General features: G+C 46.4%; 1 protein-coding gene across 2 annotated transcripts in view; it reads left to right on the top strand.

Moving 5' to 3' along the window:
• STAT2 (signal transducer and activator of transcription 2) overlaps positions 1 to 14,237 on the top strand; it is a 43,589-nt gene extending 29,352 nt beyond the window's left edge. Inside the window, exons 18-24 of one of the 2 annotated variants that reach the window (XR_014508005.1) lie at positions 1,150 to 1,199; positions 1,281 to 1,369; positions 4,662 to 4,801; positions 7,321 to 7,509; positions 10,162 to 10,266; positions 12,069 to 12,352; positions 12,528 to 14,237. Coding sequence is in view for 1 of the 2 variants with exons in the window: in XM_083427457.1 (XP_083283583.1) it covers positions 1,150 to 1,199; positions 1,281 to 1,369; positions 4,662 to 4,801; positions 7,321 to 7,509; positions 10,162 to 10,219; positions 12,069 to 12,352; positions 12,528 to 12,703 (986 nt within the window). In the remaining variant the exon portion in view is untranslated. The remainder of the gene's footprint in view (positions 1 to 1,149; positions 1,200 to 1,280; positions 1,370 to 4,661; positions 4,802 to 7,320; positions 7,510 to 10,161; positions 10,267 to 12,068; positions 12,353 to 12,527) is intronic. The other variant, XM_083427457.1, reaches the window with a different exon arrangement.
• Positions 14,238 to 15,802: the final 1,565 nt, after the last annotated feature.

Here is a 15,802-nt window from a genome sequence, read left to right on the forward strand (position 1 = left end):
TAATCCGTTCCGGAAGTCCGTTTGACTTCCGAAATGTTCGAAAACGTAGGCACAGTTTCTGATGGGTGCAGGCTCCCCGGAAACAATAGCTGACAACCACATCGGACATTCGGCTTCCAAAAAATGTTGGGAAACCGGAACGCTTTCTTCTGGGTTTTCGGCATTTGGGAACCAGGGCATTTGAGAAGCAAGGTACCACTTTCCATCAGTGACCATGAATGTAGAGTCAGGGTTGGTGGTAGCTGTTCAAGATAGAATGAACAGAGTGTTACCGTATTTTTCGCTCTATAGGACGCACTTTTTCCCTCCTAAAAAGCAAGGGGAAATGTGTGTGCATCTTATGGAGCGAATGCAGGGGGGAGACAGGCGGGGAAAGCCCCCAAGAGCCGCACACAAGCTCCATGCGTCTCTTGCGGGCTTTTCCCCAGGAGGGAGAAGGGACCGACTGGCCGCATCAGTCCCTTCTCCCACCTCGTAGAATAGCCCACAGGAGCCACGCACCCTTTAAAGAGCGCGTGGCTTCTGCGGACTTCTGCGGGAGATGGGGGAATTCTCCCACCTCCCGCAAAAGCAGGGAGAAGCTCTGGGAGAAGAGCACAGGCTGTGCGCTTCTGTCCACTTCTCCCAGAGCTGGGCGGGGGGGGGATTACATTTCCCCCCTTGATTTCCCCCTCTGAAAACTAGGTGCGCCCTATGGTATATGGTATATGCTTTGTAGAGCCAGTGTGGTGTAGTGGTTAAGAGCGGTAGTCTTGTAATCTGGGGAACCAGGTTCGCGTCTCCGCTCCTCCACATGGAGCTGCTGGGTGACCTTGGGCCAGTCACACTTCTCTGAAGTCTCTCAGCCCCACTCACCTCACAGAGTGTTTCTTGTGGGGGAGGAAGGGAAAGGAGAATGTTAGCCACTTTGAGACTTCTGAAGGGGAGTGAAAGGCAGGATATCAAATCCAAACTCTTCTTCTTCTTCTTCTATGGTCAGGTGCGCCCTATGGAGTGAAAAATACGGTACCTTCTGTTCCCTCAAGTCCATAAAGTGGAAGTAAGGGTGGGTGGGGGGGGTGCCAAAGAAGGGTCAACTAACAGGCCTCACCCCCCATTTCTGTCAGAACAATTATGCAGCTCACTTCTTGCCTTTTCTTTCCACCGAAGGACCAAATGCAACATCGCAGAGCACAGTCGCCTGGGCACAGTTTGCCAGGGTAAGCGCCGCCCCTGCCTCCTCCTGCTGCTCCCCGAAGCGCCTTTCCCTCTTCTTATTTCCTCTCCCCTTTCCCCCACAGCCTACTTCGTACGCTTTCTCCTTCTGGACCTGGATTGATGGCATCTTGCTCCTGATTAAGGAGCACCTCCTGCAACTCTGGAACAACAAGTAAGGAGAGGGGTGGGGAAGAAGAGGGGGGAATTTGGCTTCTTCCTTCTCCAATAGCAGAACTCGAGGAGTCGCACAAAGCCTTTAACGGCAACGGCCTCAGGAGGGCGCTGTTTGCTAGGGGGCCATTTGCCTGTCTCCACCACTCGTTGCAAAAGCCACCTGAGTTCTTTGCAAATACGCCAAACCCCCTTTCATAGAATGATAGTTGTAGAGTTGGAAGATATTTGTCTTGCCCAATACAAGATGATTCTTTTCAAATTGGATTCAGAAGCAACACAAACGCAAGTGGGTAATAATAATAATAATAATAATAATAATAATTATAATTTATTTCTACCCCGCCCATCTGGCTGGGTTTCCCCAGCCACTCTGGGTGGCTTCCAACAAAGATGAAAAATACATTAAAATGTCACATATTAAAAACTTCCCTAAACAGGGCTGCCTTCAGATGTCTTCTGAATGTCAGGTAGTTGTTTATCGCTTTGACATCTGATGGGAGGGCGTTCCACAGGGCGGGCGCCACTACCGAGAAGGCCCTCTGCCTGGTTCCCTGTAACCTGGCCTCTCATAGTGAGGGAACCGCCAGAAGGCTCTCAGAGCTGGACCTCAGTGTCCGGGCAGAACGATGGGGGTGGAGACGCTCCTTCAGATATACTGGACCGAGGCCGTTTAGGGCTTTAAAGGTCAGCACCAACACTTTGAATTGTGCTCGGAAACGTACTGGGAGCCAATGTAGGTCTTTCAAGACCGGTGTTATATGGTCTCGGCAGCCACGCCGAGTCACCAGTCTAGCTGCCGCGTTCTGGATTAGTTGTAGTTTCCGGGTCACCTTCAAAGGTAGCCCCATGTAAAGCGCATTGCAGTAGTCCAAGTGGGAGATAACCAGAGCATGCACCACTCTGGCGAGACAGTCTGCAGGCAGATAGGGTCTCAGCCTACGTACCAGATGGAGCTGGTAAACAGCTGCCCTGGATACAGATTTGACTTGTGCCTCCATGGACAGCTGTGAGTCCAAAATGACTCCCAGGCTGCGCACCTGGTCCTTCAGGGGCACAGTTACCCCATTCAGGACCAGGGAATCCTCCACACCTGCCCGCCTCCTGTCCCCCCAAAACAGTACTTCTGTCTTGTCAGGATTCAACCTCAATCTGTTAGCCGCCATCCATCCTCCAACCGGGTGAGAAGGTTACAGATTTTATTCCAAGCAGCAAGTAGTGTATACATTACCAAGCAAGCACTTCACTCCACGGGGAATTGGCCCCAGGTAGCCTTTGATGCTCAGCTCTGCGGCAAACAGATTGTGCTGAACTCCCAACTGTGATACAGTGGTACCTTGGCTTACATATGCTTCAGGTTACAGACTCCGCTAACCCAGAAATAGTACCTCGGGTTAAGAATTTTGCTCCAGGATGAGAACAGAAATCGTGCTCCGGTGGCGCGGCAGCAGCAGGAGGCCCCATTAGCTAAAGTGGTGCTTCAGGTTAAGAACAGTTTCAGGTTAAGTATGGACCTCCGGAACGAATTAAGTACTTAACCTGAGGTACCACTGCATTCAAAACAACAGGTGAAATTTGAAAAATTAGAATATCGTGGGAAAGTTAATTTATTTCAGTAATTCAACTTAAAAGGTGAAACTAATATATGAGATAGACTCATGACATGCAAAGCGAGATGTGTCAAGCCTTTATTTGTTATAATTGTGATGGTCATGGCGTACAGCTGATGAAAGCCCAAATTTACAATCTCAGAAAATTAGAATATTAAATGAAATCAGCAAAACAAGGATTGCAAATAGAGCAGTATTGGAGCTCTGAGAAGTAGAAGTAGTAGTAGTAGACTTTATTTGCGTAGCCGACAGGCCATAGGACAAACACCAACAGAAATACATTACAGATATAGTTACCATAAAATCTTGTGACCTATTAAAACCCTAGGTAAATTAATAATCTCAGTACTTAAAACTTGGCAGAAGTAATAAAATAATAATAATAAAACATAATGATAATAATCATAAAATCCTAGGCGAGGAATCCGGGTGACGACACTGGTGTCATTCAGATAACAGCTCTCAGTCTCATTGCTCTCTCGATAAATTTGGCAACCTTCTCTGTTGTCGAGCTGTTCTGGTCGGCTAGGAGTGAGAACAATTTGGCTCTGCAAGAGCGGCCCGGGATGGCAGATAGGAGCGGCGTGATGGTCTCGTCCCTGAGATCTTTATATAGGGAGCAAGACAAGAGAACGTGTGACACCGTCTCTACATAGCCAGCTCCACAGGGGCAGAGCCGGTTCTCAAATGGAATTTTTTGATATCTACCTTCGAGAACAGCTGAGGGTAACATATTTAGTCTGGCCAGTGTAAAGGCCCGTCTGAGTTTTGGAATGGTTAAGGTAGACAAATAAATAAGGTGCCCGAGGATCAAAATGGGAGGGGGGCAGATAAGCGTACCAAGCACTAAATTTCTTAATATAGGCCAGATTATTCTGCTGCTCAATATCCTTCATGCGCTGATCAATAATTGAGAAGTAGAAGCATGCATATGTACTCAGTACTTGGTTTGGGCCCCTTTTGCATCAATTACTACCTCAGTGTGGCATGGCATGGATGCTATCAGCCTGTGGCACTGCTGAGGTGTATGCCATGACCATCACAATTATAACAAATAAAGGCTTGACATACAGTGGTACCTCAGGTTAAGTACTTAATTCATTCAAGAGGTCCGTTCTTAACCTGAAATTGTTCTTAACCCAAGGTACCACTTTAGCTAATGGGGCCTGCCACTGCTGCACGATATCTGTTCTCATCAGGTTTCTTCAGGTTCTCATCCTGAAGCAAAGTTCTTAACCCGAGGTACTATTTCCGAGTTAGCGGAGTCTATAACCTGAAGCGTATGTAACCTGAGGTACCACAGTATCTCGCTTTGCATGTCATGAGTCTATCTCATATACTAGTTTCACCTTTTAAGTTGAATTACTGAAATAAATGAACTTTTCCATGATATTCTAATTTTTCGAGTTTCACCTGTAGATACTGTCTCAGCTATGAGCCACCCTGCCCTACATCCAAGTCACATACTGGCCAGTGCATGTTTTCAGTAATTGAGTAAATTCCTTGTCCTTGTCACTCAGGGGAGGGGGCTGCAGGAAGAGATCGTCATAAAAGTAATTTTATTATTTGTACCCCACCCATCTGATGTGAGGCTACAGTTGTCGGGAGGGGGTTACGGCAGCGCAAAGGTGGCAGCTGTTTGACCTCGATATTTCTCCTCTTCCCACCTGCATCGCATCCTAGCCTCATCATGGGGTTCGTGAGCCGCAAGCGGGAGAGGAGTTTGCTGAAGAAGAAGAGGGCAGGCACCTTCCTGCTGCGCTTCAGTGAGAGCACCGCAAATGGGGGCATCACCTTTACCTGGGTGGACTTCGACAACACAGGTTATTTCCTGGAATTCTCTCCCTTGCCTTGCCTTGTGGGGCCAGTGTGGTGTAGTGGTTAAGAGCGGTAGTCTCGTAATCTGGGCAACCGGGTTCGCGTCTCCGCTCCTCCACATGCAGCTGCTGGGTGACCTTGGGCTAGTCACACTTCCTTGAAGTCTCTCAGCCCCACTCACCTCACAGAGTGTTTGTTGTGGGGGAGGAAGGGAAAGGAGAATGTTAGCTGCTTTGAGACTCCTTAAAGGGAGTGAAAGGCGGGATATCAAATACAAACTCTTCTTCTTCTTAATCATCACAGTGTGTGTGTTTTTCTGCTGGTTTTTTTTTTATTCTTCTTGGGGGGGATGTTAAAAAACAATTTTTCCAATGCTTCATTGTATTTTTTAACTTACGCACTGATTAGAGATGTGAATCCCTTTTAAAAAAATCTGTGAAAATGGGGGTGGAAAATGGAGAACAGTTGTCCCTGTGACAACTTTGCCTTGCTCAGCAGGGGAAATATAAGTATGATTTCTGTGTAGCAGTTAGAGAGTTTTTACCTTACTTCCCTCTGCCATGTTAAGCTGGAAAGTTAGTGCCCCTTTGTGTCAGCACACAGAAAATTTATGGTTCAAAGATGAGTTTTTAGGCTTGCAGCAAATCCGTTTCCTTTAATTAGTATAACTTAATCAAGCATTCGGACAAGAAGATAAGCAAGGTTAAAAACAACATGCAGTCCAAGCTACGATTGCAAATCTGAAGTATTGATTATTGATGTAGAGCTGGGAAATGCTAATTAAATCAAGCAAGTCTGGGCTGTCTCTGAAGGACATGACAAAAACCAAAAGAAGCCTTTTATTTTCATTTGTTATCATTTTAACTGGATTGCACTGGGGTAAGGAAAATCAGCTATAGGGCCTGTTCTTGTGTCCCTGGAACCAGGAAAAACAGGTGTGGAAGTGGGAATATTTGCCACCAGCCCCCCATTTTCAGGGAGTTTCCCCCCCCCCCAGGCCTTTCCATCTCTATACCTGATAAGTGTGTATGATAACTTGGGATGGAGAAATCCATTGCAGTTCAGTCCCAGTTCTACACGGGGGCAGAACTAAGTCCATCTCCTTTTGCTTTCCTGCAGATTTGAAGGTGAAAATCCTTTAAATACAATTATTATTTAAGTACTTACAAGGTGGTCCAAATAAATAAATAGAATGCATGAACCAGCACCAGGATTTTCCAAAATGAGGTATTGATACACCCTCCCATTTTTGGCAGTCCTTCTGAACTCTCCTCATGTGTTTAGTGCAGTGCCAGATTTACATATAAGATAAACAAGCGGGTGGCGCTGTGGGTTAAACCACAGAGCCTCGGACTTGCGGATCAGAAGGTCGGCAGTTCGAATCCCCGCGACGGGGTGAGCTCCCATTGCTCGGTCCCTGCTCCTGCCAACCTAGCAGCTCGAAAGCACGTCAAAGTGCAAGTAGATAAATAGGTACCGCTCTGGCGGGAAGGTAAACGGCATTTCCGTGCGCTGCTCTGTTTCGCCAGAAGCGGCTTAGTCATGCTAGCCACATGACCCGGAAGCTATACGCCGGCTCCCTAAGCCAATAAAACGAGATGAGCGCTGCAACCCCACCCTCTTGGGGGGCCCCAAAAAAATTTAAAGGAAAAAACCTGGATGTATTAATAGACTTATTCTTAATTGTATGTCAGTTCAACAATTGCTTTGATAAAATACATATTTTGTTATGTGTAAATGGCTTTGGATACCTATTAGGTCCATAAATTACCATATAGCAGATATTCAACACAAAAAAGCAACAATTTGTTGTTGACAAAGGACAGCTGGACATATAAAGGGCCCCATTACCTTCAGTAGCTTAGGGCCTCATCAAACCTAAATCGGGCCCTATGCTGGTGAGATGTAGGCAGACGATTTTCATTCTAAGCCTGCCTGTCTGTTTTATTTAACTTTTATATAGCTGCTATTCAGTAAATATTCCCTTGGTTTCTTGTTACAAAACAATGATTTAAAACCAAAACCAAAAACCCAGTAATAGAATCTTTATAATCGTCAACAAACGGTGGGAATTCTTGCAACAGAGATAGCCTAAGAAGAATTTACGTATTTAAAATGCAGTTTTGAAAAAGCTTGCATGAACAAAACTAATTCCACCTGACGACCTGGCTGGTAGCCAGATTCTGCTCTCAGATTTGTAGGAACAGATCATTCTCTAGAATAAAATAGCTTACTAGGGAAATGCTGAAGTCGCCGTTTGGGGCGCCTCAGGGTCAATTTCTATGGTAGCCCAAATCTCAGTTGTACGCGTGTATGTATATATCTCAATTTTAACTCATGAGCTATTGCTGCAATCTGCTCTGATTGTCTATTTTAACTTTGTGGACACTGTTTTTACTGTGTTATGCGAGCTGGTCTTTGACCGTAATAAATTATCTATCCATCATCTGGATGGGTTGATCTCCACACAAGATCAGAAAGAACTCCACCTGACACTTTGACTGTGTGTTTCTAACCTCTGCAGGTTCCCCCAGGTTCCAGTCAGTGGAGCCCTACACCTGCGTCGAGCTAAAGTCCCTGGCGCTGCCAGACATCATCCATGACTATCACTTCCTGGCTATGGAGCAAAAATCTGAGAATCCACTGAAGTACCTCTATCCTGACACGCCCCGGGATTCAGCTTTTTCTCCTTACTATAGCGAACGCCGGGAAGGTATTCCTGCCTGCCAGATTGTCATGGGGTTCCCTCTTTCATGACACTCTTCTATGCACTGAATTCCAGGGCATTCGGATGTCTTGCACGTTTATGGGCCCGGCTTATATGTATTCAGTATTTCTGTAATCTCGCCGTGCAGAATTCAGCCTCCTCGGGTGATGAGTATGATTTACTGAATTTATATACCGCCCTATACCCAGGGGTCTCAGGGATAAGATAGAAAACCACAAAATACCGTATTTTTCGCTCTATAAGACACACCAGAGCATAAGATGCACCCAGTTTTTGGAGGAGGAAAACAAGAAAAAATAATATTCTGAATCCTAGAAGCCAGAACAGCAAGAGGGAGCGCTGCGCAGCGATCCCTCTTGCTGTTCTGGCTTTTGGGATAGCTGCGCAGCCTGCATTCGCTCCATAAGACACACACACATTTCCCCTTACTTTTTAGGAGGGAAAAAGTGCGTCTTATAGTGCGAAAAATACGGTACATAATAAAAGTTAAAACAACAACCCAATAACACACCTCCCCCAAAAACCCACATTTTAAATGGGCATGGGGTGTAAATCAGATCAACCCGAAGGCTTGGTTAAAAAGAAATGTTTTTGCCTGGTGTATAATGAAGGCGCCAGCCGAACCTCCCCAGGGAGAGCATGCCACAAACTGGGAGCCACTGCAGAGAAGGCCTGTTTTTGTATTGTCATCCTCTGGAACTCTTGAGGAGGCGGCACATGAAGGAGGGCCTCAGAAGATGATCTCAGGGTCCGGGTAGGTTCATGTGGGAAGAGGCAGTCTTTAACGGATTGGGGTCCTGAGCCGCAGAGAACTTGATTGCTGGTGAGGTGGGGTTTTGAAACAACACCTGCAGCTTTTATGGCTGCCATGATGATGATGATGATCAGGCTTTTTTTAGCCGGAACTCACTAGATGTCAGTTCCGGCACATCTCAGGGGAGCGCCATTGCCTTTGGTTATCCTCACAGAACTCTAGCCCAATGGTTGCCATGAATTTGATTGGAATTAATTCTATAATGAAATGATTTTAGAATGTTTTATCGTTTTACTGTTGTTAGCCGCTCTGAGCCCGGCTTTGGCTGGGGAGGGCGGGATATAAATAAAAATTATTATTATTATTATTATTATTATTATTATTATTAAATAAGGGAGGTGTTCATTGTGATTTCCGGCACCTCTTTTTCTAGAAAAAAAGCACCGACGATAACTATGGTAAACTTTATATGCTGCCATCTATGTCATAGAACTTCACAGAGTAACATAATTTACAACAAAAAGAAGAGAAAGCCAGAGCCTCTGCTCTGCGGAGTTTACTGTCTAAGGGTGAAGACAGATAATAATTATACAAAACCGGAACGTGCAGCAAATTTTTCAGCTCTGGTGTGGGCCTGGCTTAGTCCCAAATTTGGACATGCACACCAGCAAGTTGAAGGTTAACTCAGCTGTTAGTCTTGCCCTCATACTTCAAGTAGGCTCTCCTTTTATTTTGGGGAAATTAATAAAGGTTTTACATGAAGGCTTACCTACTTATTTGCCATTGTATTGGCTGTTAAGAAATATTTTTGAAAGTGCAAGACTTCTCTATGGGTTGGGGTGAAGGGAGCAAGGTTCATTGGTCACATCATCAGGGGAAGGCCAATCAGTGCTGCTGGCTTCTGCTTCACACTTGAAAACCGCCTGCCCCTGAGCTTGTCTCTTGAGAATTAAAATACCGGAATTTTTGCTCCATAAGACTCACTTTTTCCCTCCTAAAAAGTAAGGGGAAATGTGTGTGCCTCTTATGGAGCGAATGCAGGCTGCGCAGGTATCCCAGAAGCCAGAACAGCAAGAGGGATTGCTGCTTTCACTGCGCAGCGGTCCCTCTTGCTGTTCTGGCTTCTGAGATTCAGAATATTTTTTTTCTTGTTTTCCTCCTCCAAAAATTAGGTGCGTCTTGTGGTCTGGTGCGTCTTATAGAGCGAAAAATACGGTACACTTGGACATTAATCTGGTGCTGGGGCTTCATAGACCTCCATAGGTTCTACAGTAAAAGTGTCACCCTGAAAACACTTCCAGAATGCTTCCACAGCTCTAAAAACATTGTGTCTGCCTTCACTCTTAACACAGCATCCACACAACATTATTGGCCAACCTGTTTCCCCCTCTAGATCAGTGTTCCCCAACCTTGGGCCTCCAGCTGTTTTTGGACTACAACTCCCATCATCCCTCGCTAGCAAGACCAGTGGTCAAGGATGATGGGAATTATAGTCCAAAAACAGCTGGAGGCCCAAGGTTGGGGAACACTGCTCTAGATAATCCAGATTTCCCCTTTCCTCTACACAGATGATATTTGCTTTTTTGAAAAATAAATAAATCATAGTCACTAACTCTGCAACTCAAAAACTTCAAAGTAAATTATTCCTTTTTTATATATAAAAAGGTGTGCATTTGCATATCAACAAGACAGTTTTCCAGATCTCTTCTCAAGCATAGAATTCGAGTAACATTTGTAGAAACTTCAGGCACTCTCTGAATGCAGAATCCACTGAGGCAGAACTCACGGGTGCTGAGCTCAGTGCTGTCTTCCTTGCTTTGGTTGGTGAGGGGTCCAATCCTGCTTCTAGCTCCCTTACACACCCTTTTTTCTCTCCTTCCCAGCGGACCTGACAGAAGAGAGACGCTACCTGAACCGCCGCCTGATCAGAGTCTCGTCTCAGTGAGTTGTGCCATCTCATCCCATGTCAGCCTCTTCGAGAGCTTACCGTATTTTTTGCTCCGTAAGACACACTTTTTCCCTTCTAAAAAGAAAGGGAAACTGCCTGTGCGTCTGAGCGAATGCACTGGACCGCAGCCATGGCTCCCATCAGTCAAGCAAAGTGGGAGCCGCTTACAGGGCTCCTGTCCCGCTTTGCGCGGCTCTCCCTTTGTTTGCTTTACAGCGAGCCGGGAGGAGGCAGGCGATTCAGAGCCAGCAGGTGCTTTTAAAAGCGGTGCCTAGCCAGCAACAGCTGCAGCAGCCTCAGCTAGCAAAGGTCCGCACGCTCCCTAAACGGAGCAATGAGGCTGCAGAGGGACGGCAGGGCACAGGAGGGGTTGGATCTGGAAGGATAAAATTTAAGCAACCAGCAGCAAAAAAACCCCAGCCTCGAGCTCTGAGCCACAAGCGCAGTGAAAATCAGGAGGTAATATAGGAAGGCTGCTGGGGACTGGAAGGCAGGGGATGCGGGCGAGGGGGAAATTACGCAAATCCCCCCACGTCTCAGCTGGTCCGCTGGCTCCTTGAGCATGCACACTAAACAAACATACAGCTCCTGTTCCTCTCAGTCTCACTCTGATATACCAGTAGCTTATTAAATAGTTTAGTACAACATTTGCTTCAGAATATTTTTTCCCTGTTTTCCTCCTCTGAAAACTAGGTGCGTCTTAAGGTCAGGTGCGCCTTATGGAGCGAAAAATACGGTACTTGCCATGCCAGATCTCATCACACCTCTTTCAACTTCTGAGCCTATTGGGGACATCAGAAATTTGGGGCTGCCCTGCATACTTAATCCCCTGGGCTGGGGTTGTGGGGAGGAACATCCTGGGCTCCCCCCATCTACAGTGGGCCACTTTGACCTGACGTTTCTATGAAGTCTGGTGACTCCAAGCACTAAGGGAACTCCATAGTGTAGCTGATCTTCAGAGGACCAGCTCTCACCACCCATCAGCATATCGGTGATGTCACATAGAATGTCAGGTGTAAGGCAGGTGGGTCAGATGTCAGAAAAGGTTATTTATGTATGCCACTACTACGGCCCATGTTTCGTTAGCCCCAAAATGGAAAATGAGCGCGGTCCCAACCAGAGAAGAATGGCAACTTAAGCTGACAGAATATGCGCAGCTTGCAGACTTAACATATAGAATAAAGGAACAAGGAGAATATACGTTTAGAAAAGATTGGAAAACGTTTATTGGATATATTCAAGTGTACACCTGAAAATGTTGGCAGCAGTAAAATAAATTGAACAGTGTAAATAAGTTTTGATGGATGCAATAATGGAATACTGAATGGTTTGGTTTTTGTAAAATATGCAAGGATTTATGGTTTGCAAAATGAACCGTGGAAAGAGAAGAAGGGAAGTCATTGATATTTGAAGGATGTTTAAATGAGTATTTTAAATTGTAAAACTACACCCACCCACCCATATTTTCCTGTGTATAAGACAATACTTTTGACGGAAAAAAAGGCAAAAATTGGGTGTCGTCTTTGGCAATCGGCTGTGGCAATTTCGCAGGCGATTGCTGGCTGCAGCAAGTGGGCGGGCGGGGTGTTGGAGGTGGCGAGTGGGCAGAAAATTGTTGGCTGCAGCGAGGTGTGCAATTGGCAGTGGCTGTGGCAAGCGATCAGCTGTGGTGGGCAGACGGGTGAGTGATTGGGTAAGTGACCTCCCCACCCCCCAAAAAAGCTAAACAACTTAATTTCGGGTTTTAAAAAAATAGTGTCGTCTTATACATGTGGCGTCTTATACACAGAAAAATACGGCATGCATATATATATATATATATATATGTTCTTATTTATCCAGGCAGCCAGAAGAGGCCCAGGTTCCCAGGCCGAATGATTTGGCCCTTGCAGACGATGAGCACTTGAACCACGATCTGGCGGGATTGGAGCACTGTGTTCAAGTTCCCAGGCTGAATGGTTTGGCCCTTGCAGACGATGAGCACTTGAACCACGATCTGGTGGGCTTGGAGCAGGGCGTTCAAGCTCCCTGGCTGAATGGTTTGGCCCTTGCAGATGATGAGCACTTGAACAATGATTTGGCGGGCTTGGCGCGCGGCCTGCAATGCCTTCTGTCCGACAGGCAAGGTGAGTGGTGAATCTGTGGCCCTCTTGAGGGGTGAAGTCCTTGCAACAGAGAGTAGTCACCTGGGGCTACATTTGCAATGCTTTGGGTTTCTATTCTGGGTCGCAGCACACCAGATCTCTACAGTATTTCCTCCTTCAGTTCCCGGATGATTCTCTCCTTCTCTCCTGTTACCAGATCCTTTCCTTCCACTGCCGGGTGATGATCAGCAGTTGCTACCACCACCCATTCGTCTGTTTGAGACACCTGATGAGATCCCAGAACTGAATGTGATGCCTTATGAGATCCCAGAGCTGAACGTGACGGCTGATGAGATCCCAGAGCTGAATGTCGATGAAAGCGATTTTCAATAGGTGATGATTTCTGGCAAGATGGAGGCCTAAAACTGTGGCTCTGCTCCCTTCTGACTGCCTACTGTCTTCCTTGTGCCCCCGCCATGGAGCATGGCTTTCTTATTAATCAATTCAAAGAGGATGCTGAACCACCTTTGAAGTTGCTCTTGAGTGTTCACATAGAGAGAGAGGCTGGAGACTGGGAATGCCTGAAAATGGGTGTGTAGGCAATCAGAGTTTGGGTTTTAGGTATTTGGGGGCTACCATGCTTGCCCTTTCCGTGTGCGGCTGCCAGCTCAACCTGTATATTTGTAAATAAGCATGTCCTGCCCATAGCTGTCAAGCGTCCCTTATTTGGCGGGACAGTCCCTTATCCCAGCACTATGTCCCGCTGCTGTCCCTTATTGATGGGTGTCCCTTAAATTTCCCGGGTTTCAAAGGAAGCAGCTCCTCTCCCTCCCTCCCTGCTGGCCAGGGAGGAGGGAGGCTCCAAGTGTGTTGCTTGGCTGCCCGGCCCGCCCCCCTCCGGCCTCCTCTCACCAGCCTCGGCCCCCGGGAGCCCCTCCCCACCGGGACCGGTGGGAGCCTCAGGCCCTTCCGCCACCATGCTCCTCGCGGCCGCCAAACTGAGCCGTCTCTGCCTGGGGCCTCCCCTCTGCCCGCTGCTCCCGCTCCCGCTAGGCCATACTGCAGCTGAGCCGCCAAAGGACCCGAATTAGATGGGCAGCCTGGTGCGGCCTATGAATTGCTGAGGAGCCTTGAGAGGAGAGCGAGGGCAACCATAGAGAAAGCAGTTCAGAGAGAGGAGGCGGAGGTGTGGGCAGGTGTTCCAAGGGCTACAAGGGAAGGACCGCAAGCACTTCTCCCATAGATTTGTAGTGGTAGACTAGCATAGATGGTCTGATCTGCGGGTTTACTTTGGGCGCTATTTCCCCCCCCCTTCCTCCCACCCCACCTGATGAAACTGAGAGCTGCAGATGGAGCACGAGAGAAAAGATACAGAACTGCAGCAGCATCTTTGTAGCTTGGACTTCGTTTTGCGCGAAAAGTGGTTGCTGCTTGTAGTTATTTAATTGCAGTGTTTCATCGGCTGGTGTCTTGAGCAGCAACCTCTGGAAACGAAGGGCTAAAAACCGGTGCTGCTCTCCCAAATTACCCGGTCCCTTTTAACTGGCTGACTAAAATCCCTTATTTTGGCTGCTGGTCCCTTATTTTCAAGTCTGTCAGTTGACTGCTATGGTCCTGTCCTTATGATGCATTATGATGTCTTGTCCAGTCCAGCTTCTCCAGAACTTCCCATCATTTGGAGAAGTAGAGGGTGCAAATCAAACTGCATATTGGTACCTGCAAACATGGACAGAGGTTTCTCTTTTCTCTGGAATTTTGGTCCTTCTGTTCGGTCGTCTTTTCCAATTTGTATTTTTTTCAGAGACTGTTCTGCTAATGTCATTTCCAAATCATTGCAAAGGCCCACTCTGCAAGACCTGATCTATGGCAGGGTTGGGGGTTTTGTGTGTGTTTGTTTTTGTAATAAAATCCACTTTTGCTGGCTCCACGGTTTTCTCCACATTGTGATTTTTGCATCGCACACACATAAACACACACACATCATGATTTGTGATACGTTGCCAGGTCAAAAACTGTGGAACTGTTATCATGATATGGACTTCAAAACAGTCTTGGGCAATATATCGACTTTGGAAGTTGAACTGAATCCATTTCGGAGGTCTGTTTGACTTCCAAAACATTCAAAAACCAAATTGCGGCTTTTGATTGGCTGCAGAAAGCTCCTGCAGCCAATCAGAAGCTGCGGAAGCCCTGTCAGATGTTCGGCTTCCAAAAGAACGTTTGCAAACTGGAACAATCACTTCTGGGTTTGCGGCATTTGGGAACCAAAACGTCCGAGTTCCAGGGCGTTCAGGATCCAAGATATGACTGAATTGCCCAGCCCTAACGGTAGGTTGTGTACATGGCTTCCCATTAATCATTTCCTCATCCCACACATTTTCAGTGCATTTCCTCGCCACTTTCCTAACTGCAGAATACCCCTTGGCTGTTGGGTTTTTTTGGGGTTTTTAAATGGATTTGTTGTGCTCATACATGAGGCCTTTTAATCCTTTTTTACTTGTGCAAGCCTACGTTCCCCATAATGCCCTTGAGCCTCTCCCAAAACAGTCTGGAGGTCTCCTTAATTGCTCCTCACATTTTCCCCACTTCTGACCGGGTAGGGAAAGGTGGCTTTAATTATAGTGGTACCTCAGGTTAAGTACTTAATTCGTTCCGGAGGTCCGTACTTAACCTGAAACTGTTCTTAACCTGAAGCACCACTTTAGCTAATGGGGCCTCCCGCTGCTGCCGCGTCGCCAGAGCACGATTTCTGTTCTCATCCTAAAGCAAAGTTCTTAACCTGAAGCACTATTTCTGGGTTAGCGGAGTCTGTAACCTGAAGCGTATGTAACCCAAGGTACCACTGTACTGGTTTTGTCACGTCGTGTAATCCCTGCCCCTTTAAAAACAACAATGAAATAGTGGTATTTTGCTATTTAAAAATGAAAGAGGGCGAGGGAATAAAAGAGAAAATCCTGCCACACAGCTACGGTTGTTCTCTGGATGTTGGGGTGTATTATCGGCTGACAATGAAATTCAGTAGGGCCAGAGGCACCGCCAGTAAGAGGGGCGGGAACATACCCCAGGAGAAATAGAAGAACAGAAAGAAACAGGGATGTTACTCCACTTTGGCTAGGCTTGATGGTTCACCTTTATGTCTCTCCCTGTAACCTTCTCTTCCCTCTTTTCTGCAAATGGAATGCCGAGCCGTTTGCACACGGAGGACTAATTTTTAAAAATAGCTTTTAATGGAGTAAGTCATACAAAATATGTGCAACATTCATGCACCCCCCCCAAACAAATCATCCCTCAAAATGGAATGAATAAAACAGCATGCAAAGAAACAAACAAATAAATAATAAAAAACGTGAAAATGTGGAAGTTATTCAACAAACCCCTCCCCTTTAAAAAAAACATTTTAAAAGTTGGCACATGGATCCTCCCCACATAATAATAATAATAATAATAATAATAATAATAACAATAACAATAACAATAACAACAAAATAAAAT

The sequence above is a fragment of the Podarcis tiliguerta genome (assembly GCF_965153285.1).
Source record: "Podarcis tiliguerta genome assembly, chromosome: 2".
In the NCBI taxonomy this organism is placed as follows: domain Eukaryota; kingdom Metazoa; phylum Chordata; class Lepidosauria; order Squamata; family Lacertidae; genus Podarcis; species Podarcis tiliguerta.